General features: G+C 42.5%; 1 protein-coding gene and 1 long non-coding RNA gene across 3 annotated transcripts in view; one reads left to right on the forward strand and one right to left on the reverse strand.

Annotated features, from left to right (window-relative positions):
• The window catches only part of NOSIP (nitric oxide synthase interacting protein), a 33,887-nt gene extending 24,131 nt beyond the window's left edge, over window positions 1–9,756 (reverse strand). The window contains exons 1-3 of one of the 2 annotated variants that reach the window (XM_032948945.2): window positions 9,629–9,756; window positions 3,288–3,375; window positions 2,298–2,403 (exon numbers count right to left, since the gene is read on the reverse strand). In XM_032948945.2, coding sequence (XP_032804836.2) covers window positions 2,298–2,403; window positions 3,288–3,357 — 176 coding nt within the window. In that variant the 5' untranslated portion in view covers window positions 3,358–3,375; window positions 9,629–9,756. Of the gene's footprint in view, window positions 1–2,297; window positions 2,404–3,287; window positions 3,376–9,554 lie in introns of both variants that reach the window. The other variant, XM_032948946.2, reaches the window with a different exon arrangement.
• Window positions 1–23,974, forward strand: part of LOC142924021 (uncharacterized) — an 82,766-nt gene that overhangs the window by 53,776 nt on the left and 5,016 nt on the right. The window lies entirely within an intron of this gene.

Here is a 23,974-nt window from a genome sequence, read left to right on the forward strand (position 1 = left end):
TTCAGAACTTCCAAACCATTAAACCAGTAGGGCAAGGTCTCAAGAGTACGTGGGCTCAGAGTACAGGGACCTGCTCGTACACGACCGACCCCGATTCATACTTGCACTTCGCTTCACGCACGGGGCGGGAAGCGAGTCAAATCACCCCCGCATTCATGTGAACATGTATTTGACGGCGTGTAACTGTATCAGCCCGATGCAAGAAACGAGTCCACCCTGCTCGCATCTTTCGTATTTATCATATAGAGATGATGTGAATAATCTACTGTACAGCACTTTAATTTATTAAATATTTACGTACATTTATATACATTGTATATACACTCGTGTACACGAACCCCAACTTACGCGAATTCGCACTTACGCGAGGGTACTCTGAGACCTTGGTGTATTCTATTTACACTAATGCCAGGTTAAGCGTTTTAAGCGCAAAGCAAGACGGTCCATCTATTAATATCGCTCCTTAATCGAACGATACATGCATCGAAATCTGTAAAACCCTTGCAGCCACCAGTGGCTGCTACAATCACCATAACTTAAAATAATAATCATCCCCAAAACATGACAAATTCACCGAATCAGAGAGAATCGGGAGGGAATCGTAAACATCCTGGGACCTACTCACAAAAGATAACATAGGACAAGAACATTTTCTGAGTAGGGCTGATGCAATAACCGCTGGAATTTATATTGCAGTAAGTGCTGCAGAATAAAAAAAGGCTGACTTTCAAATACTGAATCTCTGACTGGTTACAAGCAAGTCATTTCCATTTAACCCGATCACCACAATAACAATTCTAGATTTGAAGTTTTCGTGACTGCAAGGAATCATACTCTTTGGTTTTTTCGGTAAAGTCACGTAGGTAAAAAAATAAATGAAAACAACTCAATTAAATCACGACGTTTCGGGCACAACACGTTTTGGACGCAACACACACACTTAAGCGGTTGTGCTTTCGCTGCGTTGCCCCTACCTGAAGACGGGTGCTTGTGTTTTGCGCTCGAAATGTCGTGATTGAATCTAGTTGTTTTCATTTATTCATTTTTTACCTACGTGACTTTGCCGAAAAAAACCAAAGAGTACCATAATAACAGTTGAACAAGTCTACATTGCTGTCAACAAACATTAAGTGCAATTACTTTAATCGCCCATGAGACCGCACGGTGTCTCACCACAATGTTTACGGGAAGAAACAATTGCTGCAGTTAGCAGATGACATGTATGAGTATGGATTCCAAAGTGTGCGCTATGTGGAAACAACATATCACGCGCTGCTGCCGGGAAAGAAGGCCACAAACTGCTGGGTGCTTTCCCCAAACACCGTCTTTACTCTTGAGCGTTAAGCCCACGCAGTCTGCGATGAACCAGTCTTCTGTTTCAACCAAAATTCGACAGATTGGCGAGTCAGATGTGGTTCAGTTATGCAATGGTTCTTCGTGTGTTTTAAAATTTCTCGGCCAAAAATCTGTTCAGCGGCATTAATACAAGATAGGATCAAAAGCATTAGGCTTGTAATCAACACCATGGTGTAATGAACATTATAATTGCATTCAGCAAAATATGGTACATTCAAGTGTACTCAATCAACAATGACCATTTTTAAGTAGCAATACCCTAAGTAAATGTTTACAAGTCTCACATTATTTTATCCAGCTTTACTTAAAAAACAAGTTGCTTTGCTTGGACGACTCTTGTAAATAAAACACTTAAGCGTGATGGATACTGCTTAGTATCAGTGTACGAGTTCTTTGGCAAACAATTTTAGTATTTTATCAGTTATGATAAACAACAGTTCATCATAACTGGGAAACATGAAGTAAAAAATCCCTGCATTATTATCCATGTTGCATGAGTTTGGTTTATATCCACTCACCTTCCACAAAGAAAACTTAATGTGGTTTACGTTGTCAAATGTCAGCTTTATTTTTATGAAATACTTTTGCTCAACGGGTGCTCAAAACAAACTCTCTTACTGAAAAGTATCATATTTGCCTGGGCTTTCATCTTTAATCATCACATCTCTCTGTCCTGAAGATAAAACATGGGTCATGTGTTTTCCAGTACAATCAGAATAAAGCCCCCTTAGCCGCAACTATCTTATTCATGTCTCCCTGCCCCCCCACATTATTTCAGATAAGACAAGTTCCTCTGTATTTACAAGAATATGCAAACTTAGATCAATCCAATTCCACAGACTCAGCTTGTGAGTGTTTGGGTCTCATCACTGATGTTTATTTTCTGCAGCACTGAAACGACAAGACTAGTTACTACATGGTGGAAACCACATCTTACTCACGTCACGACGGGCTCTTTACATGGCTGCAGGCTCAGGCAGCAGCAATCAAAGTCCTTTATGGAATCCTTGCTGAGGCGGGCCCGCTGGGTGCCATACCCGGAGACCGCTGTAAATCATCAAAAATCATCAATGAGAGAAATGTTTAGTCACATTAATGCTTTCTGGGTATAGGCAGTCCCCACTTTTACGACACAATGTGTTCCTGGAAACCCCTTCGCTGTAAATCGGATCATTGTAAACCGGACCCTATTTTTCCAGACAGTAGAAACATCACGTGTCGATGTGTTTTCCCTTTTACCAGTCATATTTAAGAGGGCTTAATAGGCAAACAATCCACAAAAGCCCCATGCAAAGTCACATCGGAAACCAGACTGACTCTGTTAAAAGGTATTCGGAGTGATGTTGGAAGATGCGTTGTAACTAAAGCTTCTGCATTATATGAACATTATAAATGTGGATTGTTGGAAATCAGGTGAAGTGGACCGTCGTAACCCGGAAACCGCCTGTAGTGTAACTGGTGGGGTATAGCATGGGCTACCTCACCCCTGAAGAGAAGTGGGCCAGATGATTCATTTTATTCCATCTTCTGTGAAACCAGTGCAGGAGTAATCTTTACTCCAGAAATTGCACATGTACAGCCCTTTTGAAAATCCACTGCTGGATGAGGGCTTTGCCACGCGGTGTGGCTTGCGGGGATATTTGACATTTCACCACCCGGTTTGTGCGGGGGTTGAAGGTGGGGAGCACGGACATGGCAGCATACAAGTATGGCACAGTGGATTGTTACACTGCCCTCTACTGCCCTTCAAATAGCCAACAATTTTCTTTATGCACACAAACTGCTTAGCTTTCAAGATCTTATAAGGTTATTTTGGTAATTCGACAAATGTTAATTCCGTGAATCTTTATTTAGACCGGAGGAATCCGATGAGCTATGAAGTGCAGCTGGTATTGCCAGCCCAACTAAAGCCAGTCATACTCCTGTCGCACCTGTGTCCTTTTTCTTTTCGTAGTAGGTGTACACAGCACCGGCGGTGCAGTTTCTGCCATGTCTGGTCATGGTGCGTCACACTCCAGCCTGTGAACAATACCGTGGTTAACCACTCGGCTTAGCACATGTGCGAGTGAGACTGCATCTGGCGATCGTCCATCGTGCACTTATGGCCACATTGTCCAGAACGCAATGTGCATGCATGCGCACTGTACGATGCAGCCTCCAAACTCCAAGGCGTCAATGTAACTGCACGTCAGTAAGGGTATTACGAATAAGCCACCGCATTTCCTTGATAAATTACATTTCACTTCTCGCCCACAGTTATACCATTATATATTGCAGTTATTACGTGTGCTTTGGTTAAAGCTGTTTTCACATAACTGTGGAAAATATTTTTACGCTAAAGCTATTGCACCGAAATATGAAGATATTAACCATGAAGACAAAACAATGTTCCGTATCTTAATTAATCAACATGTGTTATTTTGCTGAATAGTAGAATGCATGCATTAAATATTTTTATTCAATTTTAAGGACAGTATTTTCACGTGCTTTGATGTTTTTAGATATTATTTTATCACAACATACGTAAACATCAATTTTAAAACTATTCTGAGAAAACACCAAAAATGTGTGTTTTTTTTACAATGATTGACAGCAAAACAATACTCTAAAAACAGGTCCCTGCAGGGTGGGCTGGTAGGACAAGTCTCTGTGCTGTCTATTGCTGATTTTACACCCAACAGCACGAGATTTCACTTCGTTAAAGTATTGAAAGGGGACGGACGGACACATTAATCTATTGCAGGCTGGTACACTCAGTTTACAACTTCGTTCCTACCAGTAATAGGCCCTTTTAATACAGCCAGCTCAATATCACAACAAATTACAAATTTGCAATTGCTCTTGCTTGTGTCACCTCTGACTATAAAGTTATTTCAGATTTCGTTTTGCCATTATTATTACAGTAATTTATCACTGTCATTTTCAGAAAGAGCAAAGGCAAATATAATTAAATAAAGTTTTCACAACTAATAACAAAAATTAGATCAACTATACTGCAGGCTAAAGGTGTACTCTTTTAACAAGTGGAAGGGTTTAGCATTTCAGTTGAAAAAAAAACTGCACGTGTTAAAATATGCAACTTTGGCCAACATGGTAGTTTCAACTTTCTGAAAGAAGAGGCAGCATTTAATCAGGGGCCACGATAATCCTCCTCCTGTCGCAATCGGAGAGGTGCGGCAACCCCTGTGATCGATGGAAACGCTGAGGTCACAGACTCCCAACTGATGCCTCCTGCTGCCCCCTGTTAGGAGCGGTCACAGGCGGGTAATTAATTTATCTACAGCACTTAGCGGAGACCTTTAGTTACAAGCACGGCAAGCAATCACGGGCCTGAAAATGATAGCGGGGGATTTAGACCCGACCGTGTACATGGACAGCTGCATACCGTCAAGGCAGATCGGTCAGCCGACTTGCAAGGGGAGACGTTCAAAGGGGGAACACCGCGCTGCACCGGTGGATGGGAGTTCTGTGACTTCATGACCACGCGGCCCATTAATTTTGGAGGTCCTTCATCCCGAGATGCACTACAAAGGACAAGCTGTCTGTGACCCCCCACAGCCCTGCAGGACCCAGCCCCCACGCTAATCCGCCCTCCCCTGCGGAAGATAGATGAATTGCAGCGCGCCAGTTTGATGGCTGCAGGAAAAAGTCGTATATTGCCAAATTTCGCATCAAAAGGTCCTACAAGGCTCTGACAATTAAATGCTGGGTTCTGGCTCAAAATGTCAATCCAGCAACGAGTGTAATTAAAAATGCCATGAATTGTAAGGTTGCAGCATATTGCCACGTTATTTTTGAAGTGTTAGAAAATACGTACTAAAGTCTGTTAAGTTTGAATGAAATAGTACGATTTACAAATGGTACTAAAGTTTTTTCAATAAAAAGGCTTACCTTTCATTATCAGTCCAAAATAGTCAAATCAACATGGACGAATGTAGTTTAAACACTGACAATATTTATAGAATACTGTTATTCTGAATTACAATATTTTTTCAAAGCAAGACAGTTTATTTAACTACCACTGGTAAAAAAAATAAGTACAGTTGTATTATTGTACAAAAACAGCAACAGGTTTAATATTCAGCCAAATGTAAGTGTAAAAAATGTTATCTACTGATTTAGATTTGCATGGCAGTCTGCAGTGCATCACACTTTATTTTCATCTGTCGAACGCTGTAAATTTCTGCAAAGGCACGGTTACAGGCAGGTGCCCGGGGCACGTAGGTCTGCTAGTCTTCCTACCATCTCTCCCTTGTCTCCACTCCTCTGCCTAATATAACATACGAGTGCATTTAACACATTGGCACTGAGCAGCTATATGATGCAGTATGGCACTTGCACCTTTTCCATGCCAAATTAAATCCACAAAGTAACTCATCTCTGCAGACAGTACTATGTGCACAACACTCCCTTTCTATGCCATTAGTAGTGCAAAAAGACACAAGAACATTATCATCACTCTTAAAAGCAGCAGTGACGTTGCACAGATGCCTAATTGAATGTAGTAGCCTACACACTATCGTTATAAACATAACCAGTATTCACACAAAAAACCCACCATATCCATCACGAAAAACTCCTTTGAAAAAAAATAGGCTGATGTTTCAGACCAAGGTCCTTCATGAAGAGAAATGTCTGCCAATTTTATGTTTCTGTTATAAGGAAATGTTCGTGATGTATTTGCCAAGGTTTTTATTTGAACTTGTGCATCACTGTTAAAAAGCAGTCCCCTATATATTGTTAAACACCAACATTAATTTACTCTAAATAGTGGCAATATTTAGAATTGATGTATTTTAACTAATTATTACCTCTTACATAGGTCTTCCAAATGTTCAATTTCAACATGTCAGGCATTGGTAAATGATGGGACAGCGGCCAATATTGGACAATATATTTCGGTGCAAAATGTATAATTAGCATAACTACTGACCACGAAGCGCTTCGGACACTATAGTCCACACAGAATAACAATTAAATTATTTTTAATTGCTGTTTTTGCTGCTGTCAAACAAACTACTTATTCGAATAGTTTAGAATTATCAATATTTGGTAAAAACAAAAATTGTATTCAGGTTATTTGCATACAAAGGTCCCTGATAATGTGGGGGGGGGGGGGGCAAAATGTAATATAAATCCCGTGGCCCTCCTCAACTCTCCCTTGATCTCAGTGGTGATCCTCCCTCACACAGCCACGCGACATTGACATTTTCACACTTAACGTCACACATTAAATATGATTACGTTCACCCGCTCGACAATGTACAAAAATGACTTCCTGCGTTTCACCGATATCGTCCTTTTTTTAAGAATATAAAATGTCAAAAAAATTATTTAACAGTGCAAAGCAATGAATGCTATAAAGTTAAATGACCGAATGATAAAATAATAGTGTGCAGCATTTATGGCCGTGATCAAGGTCTAGGATTTTGCAGGAATCCCCTGGACTAACATTCCATAGCCAAAGATTTTCAGCAGCATAGTGCCCAGTGACTCCCTGTGATGTGTATTCAACTGAGGGCATGCACTTGTTCTTTATGCTAACATTGACCATGGACCATCCACCGGTCACTAGAACCACCAACATGTGGAAATTCAGACACTGCATTCATTATAATGCAAAACTAACGCTTTCAAATTGTTTCGTCCCTATTGATGGAGTAAAAATTTTCACTAAGAATTAAAGTAATTTTTTGATGAAAACGAACACACACATACCATAACTTACTAATCCATTTAAAAGTATTAAACAAAAATAACTATTCGTTTATCACTCATTCCTGAGTGGTCTTCCAAAACCATCTTTGTATACAACGTGCCTACATTGCAACATTCCATCAAGCTCCTGTGCATGAACTGATATCTCGCTTCATCTTTGCAGTGGTCATCCTCAGGTGTATTCTTTTTGGTGCGATTGTCACTAGCCTTGTCCATCGGCAATTATGCTTTCTATTGAAGTATCCTTTGCAAGCTCACGTAACTTACAATTGGCCCCCGGTTCACCGACCTGTTCCTAATTTAATGCATGAATCTCGCCATTTTTACACACTATTTTGTAAAATAATATTTGTGCCCATGGTTCTGAAGAACCGATAGTCTTATTTTCTAAAGTCAGTATGTAATTTCCTGCTGAAATTAGCAGAGGCGCTCATCTCGCTCATGGTCCAGAGGCGGAAGTGAAAATTTTACTATTTTTACTTTACCATGTCAGGCCCACTGAGCTATATATATACACTGTAGTAATTTTTCAGAAGCCACCTGGCCACAAATGATACCTCAAAGTGGCTTATAACGTGGAAATGTACTGCAGCCAAATACTCTCAACGCATATTTCTAAATGTGGAAGGAAAAACAGGAGGCTCCGGATAAAATTCCACGTGACCACGGGGAGAGAGAAATGGAAACTCCAAACGTACAAGCGTCAGGGTCGGGATTGAACCCACAGCCACCTGTATGCCAGGCGAGGTAGTTAACATCTCACCACCGCGGTCCTGAATTCCACATTCATATGACGGCGTGTCTATTCATGCGTTAATCCGTTAAACTGCTGACTTCCTCACAAATTGGTAATTTTATCGACCACGGAGATGATGAGCTAAGTCGACTCCCATCTGGGATTTGAACTCACAACCTTGTGAGACGCTCGCTCAGTCGCTGAGCCACCTGAGCAGAATTATTAACTTATTTTCTGTAAACATATGTTTACAATATACATTGCTTCCTACAAAATGGCTTTATTTTTACAGACCCTGGAGAAAGTGGTTATAATTACGATATCAAGGGGTCCGGGGGCTCCTCCGCCGCTTCCTTTACCAAGACGCACTGAGCAGCGTGGTGAAGTATGGTCAAACATTCCCACACGATTCACACGCCGTGGGGGGCGCCTTCACCTGGCAATACGTTGCCAAGATCTACGTAATTTTGATGACTACAGCTAGACTACCCTACAATGTGTGGATGTTGTGCGGTTACAAAGATCCCCCACTCCCCCGTGTAGCCTTAACAGAATGTTGGGGGCGAGTGCTGTTCGTGAGCGCCTGTGAATGCCGGCACGGCACACGAGGGGGATGGGAGGCCAGTAACCACGCCCGACCGCCTTTGTCTCCCCCAGTGGCGATTTTTTTTTTTAACACCACACCAGGTACTCATTTGAGGCCGAGTCGCCCTCGGGGAGGTCCAGCACCGGTTCAGAAACTCGTCAGCAGCTTTTGTGGCCGTGAGCGGGCAAATCGAACTCGGGTCGCCGGGTTCGTAGCGCGGCGCGCGAACTGCTACGACCGCCCCCCAACGCCCCCACTGTGTCGTTAAGACACACACGGACAGACACAGCACACACGGACAGACACAGCACACACGGACAGACACAACACACACGGACAGACACAGCACACACGGACAGACACAACACACACGGACAGACACAGCACACACGGACAGACACAGCACACACAGACAGACACAGCACACACAGACAGACACAGCACACACAGACAGACACAGCACACACACAGCACACACGGAGAGACACAGCACACACGGACAGACACAGCACACACGGACAGACACAGCACACACGGACATACACAGCACACACGGACAGACACAGCACACACGCACAGACACAGCACACACGGACATACACAGCACACACGGACATACACAGCACACACGGACAGACACAGCACACACGCACAGACACAGCACACGACGCACAGACACAGCACACACGGAGAGACACAGCACACACGGACAGACACAGCACACACGGACAGACAGCACACACGGACAGACACAGCACACACGGACAGACACAGCACACACGGACAGACACAGCACACGGACAGACACAGCACACACGGAGAGACAGTACACACGGACAGACACAGCACACACAGACACAGCACACACGGAGAGACAGCACACACGGACAGACACAGCACACACAGACACAGCACACACAGACACAGCACACACACACACAGCACACACAGACACAGCACACGACGCACAGTCGTCGCGTTGGTGGCAAAAACAAATCAGGAACCCGCGCGCGCGCGACCCAGCCCGTAAACGCGACGGCGTCACCGCCCGGGCCTTGTAACAACAACAACAACAAGCCGGCCGCCTCGAGTGGTGTCGCGATCGCGCTGGGGCGGGCAGGGGCGGTGGCGCGCCTGGGTACAAGCGAGTCGCCTTACGCCGCGGGAAGTAAACGCCGCGACAGCGAGGCAACCGACGAGACGGCGGCGGCGGCGGCCGCCGGGCAACTCACTGCGCGCTCAGCCGCAGACGAAGGCCTCAAACCTCCCCCCTCAAAATACCACGGGGGTGGGGGGGAGGACTTTACATTACCTACAGCGTACGCGCGCGATTCCCAAAGGCGATTGGACGGAAGCGATCACGCGGCTGGAGTCAATCCGGGCTCGCCCCCCCCTCACACACCCCCACCCCCCTCAAGATGACGTGACTGCGTATCCGTTGTGTGAAATACAAATGGGGTTTAGGGGAATTTTTTTAAAGCTACGGATCGTCCGTAGGGGTTTTGGGGCGGGGGGGGCGGAGTTTCGCGATTTCGTAATAATAAAAGTTATAATATTTGGTTCTTTCGGTAAAATCACGTAGGTATAAAATAAAATACAGGTTATATTTGTTGTTGGGTTCGATCACGTAAATATTGTAAGTGTTGTTTTAAATTGAAAAAAAGCTTGAATTTACAACCAGCAAAGTATTATTTTATGATTAAGTCGAGGGGTGGATGTGGTGACATCACTTGTGAGCAACTTCTTCCTCCAAGTGGGGAGGCCGATTGATGAATGCATTAAAATCACTATGGATATCCATTGCCAGGTTGGGTTATTTGTATGGTAATTAACGCACATTATGCATGCGCATAATGCGAGCCCATTGTTCTAGTAATCTAGTACCTTCCTGTTGATTGCGTGCACTAAATAACCGTACCTATTGTTTTGATTTAAAGCTTTCGTGACTGCAGGGATTCATATTCTTGGTTCTTTCGGTAAAGTCACGTAGAAGAGAAACAATAAAATAATAAAAATATATAAAACAATACAATTATCACGACGTTTCGACTGCAACGCAAGCAATCATCATCAGGGGTGAAAACCACAGCAAGAAATTTTGAAAAAGTGGCGGGTTTTTTTATTGTTTACCTTCTACGTGACTTTACCGAAAGAACCAAGAATATGTACCTATTGTTGTTCAATGGTAATCCCTATTGAAGTGTGGTGACCCGTATAGGCATGCATTTAAACAATGTTTTTCGCAATCCTAACGGATACAATTATTTTAATTTTTTTGGATTCTCTAAGTAGTATCGGCAAGTCGTAACTAGTTTTGCATAGAACTTCAACATTATGAAAATTGAGGGTCCTCAATGGCACGCGTGTTCTGCCACTGCCGACAGTTGTATTTGGGGGTATTTAATATTTACTTGGTTGTTCTTTTACTCTTGTGGTGATCATTTGGACATCTGAACACCCGTTTTATTGCCAGAAAGGGTAAAATCGATTCTTATATTTTCATCATCTTCGATACTGGCAAAAAGGGTCCCACAGATATTTAAGATCGATAGCAGAAAGGACTTATTCACAATTCTGGCTCAACCGCCTGATGAAGCTGGTTGTAATCACCAGCGAAACATCACGGTACTCGAAGTGTAAATGTCGTTTTGGGTTTCCTCTACCAACACACCAGTGTGCTGAAGTAGTTACTAATTGGCACGTTTTGTTTACGTGACAAGCCTTACTAATTAGATGTGCCGGGTGGTGGCGTGTTTCACGACACATTTTTATTTACGCGATCTCACCCAAAAAAATACCTTTATCATAGATAATATTGGTCGCGACAGCCTATGTGTCAAACTAAACTACAGTGAGGGAAAAAAGTATTTGATCCCCTGCTGATTTTGTACGTTTACCCACTGACAAAGAAATGATCAGTCTATAATTTTAATGGTAGGTTTATTTGAATAGTGTGAGACAGAATAACAACAAAAAAATCCAGAAAAACGCATGTCAAAAATGTTATAAATTGATTTGCATTTTAATGAGGGAAATAAGTATTTGACCCCCTCTCAATCAGAAAGATTTCTGGCTCCCAGGTGTCTTTTATACAGGTAACGAGTTGAGATTAGGAGCACACTCTTAAAGGGAGTGCTCCTAATCTCAGCTTGTTACCTGTATAAAAGACACCTGTCCACAGAAGCAATCAATCAATCAGATTCCAAACTCTCCACCATGGCCAAGACCAGAGAGCTCTCCAAGGATGTCAGGGACAAGATTGTAGACCTACACAAGGCTGGAATGGGCTACAAGACCATTGCCAAGCAGCTTGGTGAGAAGGTGACAACAGTTGGTGCGATTATTCGCAAATGGAACACAAAATAACTGTCAATCTCCCTCGGCCTGGGGCTCCATGCAAGATCTCACCTCGTGGAGTTGCAATGATCATGAGAACGGTGAGGAATCAGCCCAGAACTACACGGGAGGATCTTGTCAATGATCTCAAGGCAGCTGGGACCATAGTCACCAAGAAAACAATTGGTAACACATTACGCCGTGAAGGACTGAAATCCTGCAGCACCCGCAAGGTCCCCCTGCTCAAGAAAGCACATATACATACCCGTCTGAAGTTTGCCAATAAACATCTGAATGATTCAGAGGACAACTGGGTGAAAGTGTTGTGGTCAGATGAGACCAAAATGGAGCTCTTTGGCATCAACTCAACTCGCCGTGTTTGGAGGAGGAGGAATGCTGCCTATGACCCCAAGAACACCATCCCCACCGTCAAACATGGAGGTGGAAATATTATGCTTTGGGGGTGTTTTTCTGCTAAGGGGACAGGACAACTTCACCGCATCAAAGGGACGATGGACGGGGCCATGTACCGTCAAATCTTGGGTGAGAACCTCCTTCCCTCAGCCAGGGCATTGAAAATGGGTCGTGGATGGGTATTCCAGCATAATGACCCAAAACACACGACCAAGGCAACAAAGGAGTGGCTCAAGAAGAAGCACATTAAGGTCCTGGAGTGGCCTAGCCAGTCTCCAGACCTTAATCCCATAGAAAATATGTGGAGGGAGCTGAAGGTTCGAGTTGCCAAACGTCAGCCTCGAAACCTTAATGACATGGAGAAGATCTGCAAAGAGGAGTGGGACAAAATCCCTCCTGAGATGTGTGCAAACCTGGTGGCCAACTACAAGAAACGTCTGACCTCTGTGATTGCCAACAAGGGTTTTGCCATCAGGTACTAAGTCATGTTTTGCAGAGGGGTCAAATACTTATTTCCCTAATTAAAATGCAAATCAATTTATAACATTTTTGACATGCGTTTTTCTGGATTTTTTTGTTGTTATTCTGTCTCTCACTGTTCAAATAAACCTACCATTAAATTATAGACTGATAATTTCTTTGTCAGTGGGCAAACGTACAAAATCAGCAGGGGATTAAATATTTTTTTTCCCTCACTGTATGTAGTTGTGATGTTGCACTACATCACTGTACACGTGGTTATCGGACTTTGTGCCAATTGGTGCTTCAGTGTTGATGAGAATTACCTGCCAGTGTTACTTGAATGGTGCATTACCTGAATGTCTTTGCGACTCAGAGGCTGAAATGTTATAATTATGCATTTAACTTGCTTTTTATTCATTAAGATCCTTCATGGGTCATTCTTTTAAAACAGTTTGAGGCTCAATGTTTCTTTACCACGTTAACAAATACAATCAACCAAATGGTACATATACCGTATGCATCGTTGAATTAGTTTCAATGTGTCAGACTTACCCCGTAACTGGAAAAAGACTTCCCTCAATTAGTCCTGCCGCATAAGGTTTTGCTGTATTGTAAATTATTTTGACAATGTCAAAAAGTACATTAATCAACAACCTCATCTTAAAATGCTCTACAATTGAGAGGGCAGTACATTATATGCATATGGAGAGAATTATAATATCCATTTTTACTGTGGTCGAAATGCATTCATTTTCACATGTAATATAAGGATTTGTTTTGCAAAAATAAATGTGTTTTCCAGACCTTTTTTTAAGCTTTACAACCAAAGTTGAAAGTATGGTTGCTAGAGCCCTCAGTTTATCTGTCCATCCGCAATGGGACGGGACATGGTAACTCTCGTAGAGATGATTCAAAATTAACAAAAGTATAAAGTTGTGTTGCTAATGAAGAGCTGCCCTAAAGAAAACCTAACCAACTGTGCTCGAAACAGTTTGTGGGAGTTGTATTTCGCAAACTCTTGCACCACTGCTACCACCCTCAAAGGTTATTAGCTGAGCAATTTATCCAAGTAATGATTTTAAGCCTGCAATAGTTTTATTACAAAATAATATAGAATGATATTTTTGTCAACGGCTGTTCTTTGGCGGATTTTCCATTTCAAAGTTTCGCTATTATGAGATCCTGGTTGGTAATTAGAGGCACGAATGGGCATTGTGGCATGACTTTCAGTGGTTTCCAGTGTCCGTGTCCACAGCTGGGAACTCCGTGATGGTGAAGAGACGCAGAATTATCACTCAGCTGCAGAAAACAGCATAACCTATCTCCCTCAGCTCTTCCGATGAAACTCTGTTTCTGCAGCTTATCCCCAATACGTGCATTTTTTTATTTCTTACAAAACACAGCTTATAAGAGCTGTGCGTGTTTTTAAAAAATTTTGTACAATGTGTTGTTCATGTTATGGGAGGCATGGACAGACATAAGAAAAAAGCAAAAGGTGCAATAGAAATATTTTTTTTTATTCCCAAGTGATGTTTTTAAACTTGCTCTAGTTACCGTTCTGTGCTTTTTGTTTTAACGTACTCCTGCAGTCTTGAATTCCCTCTGGCCAACCTCACTGTTAAAATCCCAGACTCTTTAGGTGCTTGTTTTTCCCTGTCTGTATCGTGTATTGAAGTGCAATCACATTTTTACGGTTTAAATATGCAAATGTAATTGCATTGTAAGTTTAAATAATTGATTTCGTGACAATTTAGACTTTTGTTTAATATAAATACTCATTGGGGGGAGTGGTGATGCAGTGATTACGCTACAAAATCCCAGTGGCCTGAATTGAGTTCCTGGCTACGGCTAACATCAATAGTGTGTGATGTTTGAGCCAATTCTGATCAGCTCCTTCACCAAGCTGCAATGACCAGCGTGGCGAAGTATGGTAAAAAAAATACCATGATAACATGGCATACGGAGGCCTTCATTTAGCTGTGGATTGAAACAAAACTCTCTTTATTATTTTAGTAACTTAATTTATAAATACAGTACTTACGAAGACTATCCAATAGAGCTGAATGGCTTCAATTAAGATTTGACAGTCTTGACCAGACAGTTGCTTTAATTAAACCAGTTGCCAACTAAAAGGCAGACATCTGAATGGATACTCAATTACATGCCATTAATACTATCATTGGGATAAATTGTGGAAAAAAGACAATGTGTTTGACTGTATTGTTAGACAAACAGATTTTTGTTTCAATTTCTCATTCAGAACATAACACTAATGTCCATTTATTGTAATGCATGAAAGATACCCTTTCACTTTTAGAGCAGCTAATAAGATTGGAACATTTACAAAATACATCGCAAAAAAGCCCATGAATACGCAGCTCCACAGCGTCGATGTTTAATATGTTAAAATTGGCTGTGATGAAGATCTTGTTGTCTTGCAAATTCACCTCCCCAACATAAAGTGATACATGGTAACACATTTTTGCAGGATGTATTATTCCTTTTCGGAGAATAAGACTTATTTTTTCCACCACTTAAGTTGTTAGTGCTTCCTCGTAATTTATTGCTGTTTTTCAGGCAGTTTTTTTGTGTGGCTGTAAGTCTTGTCTACAGCGCAGCTGCACCGTGCTCTTGAATTTGGGCAGAGAAAAACACCCGCTGGTTTTCCCGTTCATCGCGGATATTCTGATGACTCCTCATTTTGTCACATTTTATCGGTTCACGCTGATCATCTTCAGCTGTGCTCTACAACTTTTGACTTTAATCCAAGTTCTAGGAGTGTGTTTAATTGGGAGCAGGTTGTGGGGTCGTAAACAGCAGGTTTTTAATCTGCAGAGGACACGTTAACCAAGGCTGTCACTTTTATTTAAACCGTTTACTCATTTTAATTCTAATTATCACTGAACCCAAAGCAAATGTTTGTGATAATATACTGTATATAAAGGTCATAAGTGAATAAAAATAACCCATGAATTTAATAAACTGATAATCTAGTCCAGACTTGTACACGTTGGGCTGTATCACTTTCATGCAATAAAACATGTCTGATTAAAATAAATACAGAGATCCTAAATGCGAATGTCGTTATCGGCGCCAGTAAGGGCCCTTTCGATGTGACATCCAGCTGCTTTTGAAACTTTTATTAAAAGGAGCTGTGCTTTTAAGTTGCGGACTTGCAGTTAGTTGCTATACATATTTTGGGTGTTTGCAAAGGGCTAAAGCAACTGCAAGTTAATTTAGCAAAACACCGGTCCGGCTGTCTAATTTAACAAAACATTGTCACAGCAAATGAAACACGTCACTTGAACTGTTTTCTAACTCCCTGCCCCAGACCAACAAAAAGTAAATTGTGTTTTTACAAGCTGTGCTCAACAGCAAGCGTTTGTGTCATTTGATTACTGTGGATGTTCATATAAGGGTGCACTTCCTCCCCAGATACCAACGGATGGAGGTCAAATTGGGGATGGTATGTAATAAACAAATAATCCTGTCCTCGTAAAGTTTAGGAAAGTAATATTGACTTGTAGGTGTGTAATCTATACGCAAAAAACTAAACATTGCATCTATGGGCAGCGTGTTGGCACACACCTGTAATGTAACTCGGCATCTGTAACTCAGATGCCGAGTCGGTGGATCATGTAGACATGGAACCTGTGTGTGGCATATATTTCTCTGAAAATATAGGCTGTGCAACAAGTAGGTTGTTGTTATATCTCTGAGGTGTTAGTGATATTCTCTCATGTAAGTGCATTTTTTGGGGGAACCGTGGTTTCCTCTCACAAGTGAAAACACTCAACATAGACATTTTCCAAGCATCACAAAGACTAGCAATCTCTGCATCAAAGAATATTTCATGTATTCCATTAAAATAAAATATGGAATTTCTAACTACTGTATTATAAGGATAACAGGTCTATGGCATGTTTTTATAAGTTGTTTTGAAGTCACATTTATTTAACAGTTTTGAATATTGATATTTATTTTCCCAGGAAAACCTCACAGCCGCAAAAGTAGTGTTCAGGATGGTCCTGATTTGTTATGTGTGGCCAATTCAATATTGAGGAGTGATTTGTATGTGGTAGGCAACCAGAGTACATACGGAAAACCCACCATACATGTGAGGAGATAGATTCACTACCATTTTGCTGTACTGCCTTTTCCTGGCCACCTTGCAGCCGAATCGGTTTGGGAGTTTCACAAATACACCGATGTGATGCACAAACCCGTGCCTCAAAATTTCTGGATCGTACGCATGCCCCACCATGCCCGGCCTTAAATAATAAATGTCCAGTTTGAACTCAGTTTAATCATCAGCAGCAGCAGCCATAAATCCACTGCTGGATAAAGGGCTCCTCAAGCCACTGTCATTCCCCATGGTCATGCGAAGGAATACGCTCTCTCACCTGCACGTGAGTTGATTTCATATCTTACCTGGAATAAGCTTTCTGCCAATGACATATAGTAACCCAGAGCCATTTGTTTAACAAGCCTAACTGCTATGACACCCGCAAGGTCAAAACCAGCCAAAATGTTGGTTGCTAAAACAAATGCTGCTTGATAATGTTGATCAGGAAAGTGGCTGATGAACAAAAATATGTTTTATTTAGATGTGAAGACAGATTGGAGTGCTGCTCATATTGTTTATGCTTTTATCCATCGTGTTCAAGGGCAAAGTATAATTAGTTCACGTATCATAAATACAAAGGAAAAACAATTTAAATAACATTTCATTCAGTTTATATTGAGTAACTGTATGTGTATGCTGTACATATATATCACTGTTGCTGAGCAACAGCCCCAAACGCCTAAAATGCCAAGTGGCCAGCAACAAACAGCACTATTAAAGCTGTGATAGATAAGTAATACGTTTCTTTGAGTAAACTTATGAGAAATTAGGAAAAAGAGACGGGGAGGGCGGGAATTCCAAAGTCAAGCAGTGCAAGGGAAGAAGAGAGAAGAAGTGTTTTGACCTGCAGTGTTATGGGTGACCACAGTATAGATGAGACGAAACAGAGTTCCCAACATCATGGGTAGAAAAATCAGTGAGTGAAATTTACGGGAACAATAACCATGGTAGTAGCGATAGACGAGTGACGGAAACGTATACAGATGGAAAAGTAAAAAAAAACGATGGAAATGGTGGTAATTGGGAAAAAATGCGGCAGTCTTTTTATCAGAGGGCATTGCCATATTAACGAGGAATGAAGTGAATCCACACAACGCTGCCTCGGGCAGACACACACACACACGAGAAGGTATAAAATGAAGATTAATAGGAATAAAAACACTGACCTTTGGGCTGCGACATCCGTTATCGCCGTGGAAATGCTTACATTTGGTGAGGTGTGCCTATGAAACATGCTTTTAAAAAATCTCAAGCTGCCACGTACATTCTTAAAGACCATATTTTAAGAGTTTTTTTTACAAGGGCTTTTTGGAATTTATCGCCACAGTTTTTTTTGGAAAACAAAATATCAAATAAAATATTTTACAAGCTAAAGGGTTACTAGCTTTAGTGATACACGCATTCGTGTCTTGGTTATTAGGGCATTCACAACTGAATAAGTTTGCATACTTTGATAGTTTGAGTCCTGCCACTGCTAGGTAGCACTGTAGGACATTGCCAAAGTAGGCTATTGGCTCTACACACAACAGAAATTATATATTTTTTAATCACAATTAATAACAGTGGCCAATTGTGTGATAGCATCATAACCAAAATGCTGTGATGAAAATGTAGCAATGTCCAATAACTAGATTATAATGTATTCTTGGTTCTTTCGGTAAAGTCACGTAGAAAGGAAACAATAAAATAAAAAATATATAAAACAATAAAATTATCAATTTTATTTCATATTTTTATTATTTTAATAAAATTCTCAATTTTATTGTTTTATATTTTATTATTTTATTGTTTCCCTTCTACGTGACTTTACCGAAAGAACCAAGAATATGAATCCCTGCAGCCACGAAAGCTTTAAATCTAAATGTAGATTATGATGTTAAAAATAATGTCCATTCTTTATTCAGGAAAGCCTAAGTGATCTTGAATTGGGATGTTTGGCCAATTCCTTTAACGAGTGTTTATCTTCACGTGGGAGGAAACCAAAGTACAGAACCTGGAGAAAACCTATGCATATAAGGGGATAGCGCTCAAAGATTTAATACACTTGCTGAACTGTGGAGTGGGTTTGAGAGTTTCGCACATACGTGAGATCCACTAATTATCACCTCCAAAGTGCTGGATCACAGGTGTGTGCACGTACAGTATAATTTGCCATGTCAACTTTGCAAAATAAACCTTTCATCATCTCAGTGGACTCTTACCTGGTTAAGTAAAGGGTATTAATATTATTCCTGCTACAATGTACTAGCTTTACTACCTGCCTTTGTCCCCCCAGTGGCGATGTTCACACACCACACGAGTTACTCTTTTGAGGCTGAGTCGACCTAGGGGAGGCCCAGGAACGGTTCAAATAATAGTCACCGGTGGTGGCCGTGAGCAGGAATGGAACTCGAGTCGCCAGGTTCGTGGCGCAGCGCGCTAACCACTACACTACCACTCCCCCCCCACACACACAGACACACACACAGACACACACACAGACAGCGCGCTAACCACTACACTACCACTCCCCACACACACACACAGCGCGCTAACCACTACACTACCGCTCCCCACACACACACAGACACACACACAGACAGCGCGCTAACCACTACACTACCGCTCCCCACACACACACAGACACACACAGACAGCGCGCTAACCACTACACTACCGCTCCCCACACACACACAGACACAGATACAAACACACAGACAGCGCGCTAACCACTACACTACCACTCCCCACACACACAGACAGCACGCTAACCACTACACTACCGCTCCCCACACACACACACAGACACACACACAGACACATACACACAGACACAGATACAAACACACAGACAGCACGCTAACCACTACACTACCACTCCCCACACACACAGACACACACACAGACAGCACGCTAACCACTACACTACCGCTCCCCACACACACACAGACACACACACAGACACACACAGACACAAACACACAGACACACACACAGACAGCACGCTAACCACTACACTACCGCTCCCCCCCCCACACACACACAGACACACACACAGACAGCACGCTAACCACTACACTACCGCTCCCCACACACACACAGACACACACACAGATACAAACACACAGACAGCACGCTAACCACTACACTACCGCTCCCCCCACACACACAGACACACACACAGCACGCTAACCACTACACTACCGCTCCCCACACACACACACACACTCGCGCACGTGTCCATAGGTACACATACACGCGCTTGCTGCAGACACACACACAACTTTCAGGGTGCGTGCGGCAGTAAACGACTGAACTAATAAAGCAATGCTGCGCGAAGAACGCCTTAGACCTGCAGTGTGCCTTCGACATGAGCAGGCACACTCCGTGACGCTACCACGTGCGCGGGTGACATGACAGAGATGTGACGTCACAACTCACTTGCCGTGCAAAATATAAATGCATTATTGCGCCCCTCCCCCCCCCCCCAAAAAAAATATATATACAAAAGTGTATTTTTAAAATAATTTTTGCATGATGTACAGTCTGGAAAGTATCCACATGGCAAATTTCAAGTTTGTTGCATGTCGGGAAGTACGCTAACCATTTTGAACACACACACATTCACAACTTTGCCTTTTATACTCATTGGCCTTCTTTTTTTCGGTAAAGTCACGCATGTAGAAAATTATATTAAAATAATAAATCACGACTTTGCCTTTTATGTATATGGAGATGACGCATTACGTGTTAAAATACGCGCATGGACTTGTTCGGTTTGCAGTATACCTTTGAGCCTCAATTGACCGTGCCCCATGACATTTTGAACGAGGTTTGTTCCATTAGAAGTTAGTTTTGCATACAGAACAGTAAATCAGAGCATTTACACACGTTCGCTTCTCTGCATGAATAACCGCATAGGCCAATATATTTGTCACCCTCAAAAACGCTCTTGCATCCCTTCCTCTGCAATATTTATGGCATCAAATTCTTTTCCTCATGTTTTTCTTGGATATATTTCTGAGGTTCCTGCTTCAATCCTTTGAAGTCATAAATCTCCAATTGTAGTTTTCTCTGGGGCATTTTACATTACTTTACAATCACTCTTTAGTTTTCCAGCTTTTTTTGTACATAAGAACCTATTTTGTATGTTGCACTGCCGGTGAACTTTATGAAAACGTCTGTCACATTAAATATACAGTGCAGTATTTGCAATAGTTACAAAAAGTGTGTTTTTTTCCCCCAATTGCATAGAAACACAATTTGAATTCATTGTACGTTCTCTGTATGCAGTGTACAAATAGCTGATGCCATGGTGGACTTAGTAAAAGACACGAAGCAATTTCACCGTAAAAGATCAAAGAGTCTGCCGATGTTTTTGGCACGAGCAGTAATTAAAGTTTTATACAGGTTCAAAAGAGGACATGCTTGTATCCTTGTGTTAAGAGGTCCCCTGTTAAACTTCAAATCATGGGACATACGGCATATGCATATAAAGTTTTTTTTTATTTGGGTACCAAACAGGGACATCACTAGTCTCACCGTGGGCAATTAATATTGTCGTACTAACATCTCGCAAGTAGAAAAAGCGATATATACCGTCATGAATTTGCAACGGTAATTATGTACACAAACCCCACTAACCTAAAGGTTACATGCTGGAGACGTTTGCTGTCTGGGGACAGCAGCTTCCTCAAGTGGCATTCCGCCTGCAAATGCTAAAAAGATTTTCCATGCCAGTATTCATTTAAGTAGTCCATCACTGTTGGCGAACTCTGGGGCAATTCACATGATGAACAAAACATATGGACTGATTTGCCAGTTACATAATGGCTTACATAATGTCCCTGGATTGGTTAATTGTGGTATAGTGGAACTTGCACATTTATATCGAAACATCAAAAAATGGCCCATCGAGGAAAAAAATAAGCAATGTGAAAACTTTGGATCAGTTTTGACTTTATGAGCCCCATCGATAGATTATGACCTGTTGAACAAAAATCTGCAGAAATAAAATGGTCCAGAAGGCTCGTAGGCTGATGGATCTAGTTGTTAATTTATGTTGTCTGTTGAAACAGGACCCTGTTGATATGTTTTTGTACTGTATTTATTGATATATCTATTTGTGAAATCGGTGCTTCTCAACCGGCAACGTCCCAAGAGCACTGTGTTTTTTTTCGGAATGAAAGTAAAGAAAACAATCCCAAGCTCCCACCCCCCACTTCTTACCCTCTCCATTGGTCAGGGCGCAGTACGGCAGCAGACAACCGTCAGCCGCCGCCCCCGGCCCTCTAAACTCCCTCGGTTGGGCATGCGCAGCTGGGCAGACACGGTAACATACATGCAGGCATGGAGACATGGAGAAACACCCACAGGGACACACAAAGACATGGAGAAACACCCACAGGGACACACAAAGACATGGAAATAGACACAGACATGGAGACACACAGACAGATACATTTACAAAGTTACAAAGTTGAGATTTTGGCAGGGCCAATTGATTTCCTTATTCTCGATTGAAAAAAAATGTATAAGGGATCGTGAATTCTCTGTCAGCTACAATGCATTCCCACCCGCCCATTCGGACCCATGGTAAGTTTTTGGTTCGATGTTCCGGCAAGAGCCGGCTCGATAGTGTGCAATGGAATGAAAAAGGTTGAGAATCACCGTTTTAACTTATTGTGTTATCCACAATCCATCACAAGAACCCAGACGACATTCCGTAAAATTTGTACACTTAAATAATTGAGATTTGCACGACAATGAGCAACGATTTGTGCAAGAGAAACAATTTGTGGAAGATTTGAGTTTTATGTTAAGAACTCCAACTCTAGCCATCATTTATGTAATTTCTATCAAGTTCAATTCACTTTTAACACGCACATCAAATTGGCCTGGTGGTTCAGAGATCAGAGCGTTGAGGTGACATTGGGGAGACCTGGTTCAAATTCAGGCAACCACAACTGATTAAACCATCTGCTCAAGTTCAGCATTGGCTAAATTCGACCTCTAATAATAATGAAAAGCATATTGGCTTGACTGTCATAGAAATAACATTACTCAAGTGCTTTCGTGGGTGGTAAAGTGTTTTCCCCTTCTGCGGAGAAGGGATCTCAGAAATAGTTCTGTAATATCCACTTCCGTGGATCGTTCTCAAACATGAAGGGTTGCACTCTCTATGAGAGATCCGAATGCATACTTTGTCTCATGACGTCATTTCTGACAGCACAATTGGGAAAACATTGGGGAAAGAAACAAAAAATATTGAATCAATAAAATAAATCAATGTTACATATGTAGTGGTCGACTTGACGCGGACAACTTCCTTGTTTTCTCCGACGCCACTTTTATTGCAACTCTTCACATTACGTCTGCGACTCTTCACATTACGTCTGTGACTCTTCACATTACGTCTGTGACTCTTCACATTACGTCTGTGACTCTTCACATTACGTCTGCGACTCTTCACATCACGTCTGTGACTCTTCACATCACGTCTGTGACTCCGTCATTTCGCTTAGCCGCAGCTCGCTCGCCGCCCGTCTCGCTCACTCCGCTTCCTCCCCCATCCCTCACTGTCTCTCTGTGTCGTCCTTGTCTCTGTCTCCCTCCGTCGTCCCTGTCTCCCTCCGTCGCTCGCTGTCTCTGTCTCGCTCCCGCTGTCTCTGTCTCTCTCCGTCTCACGCTGTATCCCTGTCTCCCGCTGTCTCTCTCTCTCTTTCCTTGTCTCTGCTTCTCTCTGTCTCTCTCTCTCTCTGCTTGTCTCTGCTTGTCTCTGCTCTACTGCTAGCCTGTTCTGTCTCCTATGTTTTCGCTCCGTTTCTCCCCGACCTGCTTCGTTCCAGTCCCAGCGCCAACTCCCCTCGTTCTTCCCGTCTCCCGAATATATCCCCGTTCTCATTACCAACCAATTATTAGGCCGCGTGCCACCGACGCCCCGCGCCCCCCCCCCCGCACCTGTTACTTGCCCCCCTCTATTCCCAGACATTCCGGCGCCACTCCGCCCTTGACACCAACCCCAGCCAATCACAGCCGTACATCGCTCCCCAGCTTAATTGGCCCGTCATTACCGCACAGTTTCCCACCGCCACACGTGGCCGGCCCCACGTAACCCCACTGACCACAACTCGCGCGTCTTTACCATTCCCCCCCCCCTGTATGCGCGTGTTAATCCACTACACATACACCCTGACTCGTTACAGCACCACCATCTATTGTGACGTTCCCTCTTTTAACTGAAGTGCAAAAAGTGTTACAT

The sequence above is a fragment of the Petromyzon marinus genome, chromosome 7, assembly GCF_048934315.1.
Source record: "Petromyzon marinus isolate PM22_M1 ecotype Great Lakes invasive population chromosome 7, UKy_Petmar_22M1.pri1.0, whole genome shotgun sequence".
Taxonomy (NCBI): domain Eukaryota; kingdom Metazoa; phylum Chordata; class Hyperoartia; order Petromyzontiformes; family Petromyzontidae; genus Petromyzon; species Petromyzon marinus.